This window comes from Haliaeetus leucocephalus, unplaced genomic scaffold (assembly GCF_000737465.1).
Source record: "Haliaeetus leucocephalus isolate CR32 unplaced genomic scaffold, Haliaeetus_leucocephalus-4.0 Scaffold473, whole genome shotgun sequence".
Taxonomy (NCBI): domain Eukaryota; kingdom Metazoa; phylum Chordata; class Aves; order Accipitriformes; family Accipitridae; genus Haliaeetus; species Haliaeetus leucocephalus.
The window spans coordinates 6068926-6069836 of NW_010972909.1; the positions used below are offsets into that span (position 1 = coordinate 6068926).

Consider the following 911-nt stretch of genomic DNA (forward strand, 5'->3'; position numbering starts at 1 on the left):
GGAACTGCCTCCTTGGTGTGCCACTAGGTATCATGGTCCCCAGGCCTTCCCTTCACAGCCTGGCTGATGAAGTACAGCCTGGCTCCAGCAGAGACTGAGCCCTGGTTCCAGCACAGTGATGGAACCATTCGATGAGAATACATTCCTTCTGGCTTGCTAGTTCTGCAGTATCTTATGATTGCCCTTATTTTTCAGACTGTGCACCTGCTCGGCATCTCAAACAGTGACCCAAGACCTGAACAGTTAGAATGCTAGAAGGTGTTGTCAGACCAGCAGAGGGAAAAAGGAAACAGCACTACTTTTGAATGTCCTACACACAGAAGATGCTTTTAGGGAGCTATAGGGACACAGTGATAATAAAGGTGCCAATCACCAGTCCAAAGAAAAAATCACTTAGTCTATTTTTCCTAGATTCATCACATTGTCTCCCCTTGTGCTGGCCTTCAGCCAGGTATGAAAAGAGGACGCTGTAGATAGCAAATGTGCAGATGACAATGGCAAGAGCAAGCTGATGAAAACCCTGAAGCCCTCTAGTTTGCTACAGACGCTTGGAAAGTGTCTTGAAGATAGCTGTTGCTTGTTTGACAAACAGGCTCCTACCTTCCTCACGGAGGACTTCACGGGGATGAATCCCGACAGCATCTTCACATCAACAATCACCATGTTGGAGCCATTGCGCTCCCCCGTGTAACTAAGGAATCAAGCAACAAAGACTCAGTACACCTCAAGTCAAAGCTGGGGGCACTTCCACCTTCTCCATAACACTTGGCACACCACCACGTCCTGACAGTCCAGCACCTCTTTCTCCAGCTTTCCAGGGTCTCCAGGTCATCTGTGCAGCCTCTCACAAGCCCAGCTCTGGGCTACCCACACAGCTCCACCACTGCAGGACATGGCCTTCCTCCACAGTC

The 911-nt window shown here is 49.6% G+C and overlaps 1 protein-coding gene across 1 annotated transcript in view; it reads right to left on the reverse strand.

Annotated features, from left to right (window-relative positions):
- LOC104836730 (alpha-2-macroglobulin-like) overlaps positions 1-911 on the reverse strand; it is a 29190-nt gene that overhangs the window by 1039 nt on the left and 27240 nt on the right. The window contains exon 30 of the mRNA XM_010575452.1: positions 601-691. Coding sequence (XP_010573754.1) covers positions 601-691 — 91 coding nt within the window. The remainder of the gene's footprint in view (positions 1-600; positions 692-911) is intronic.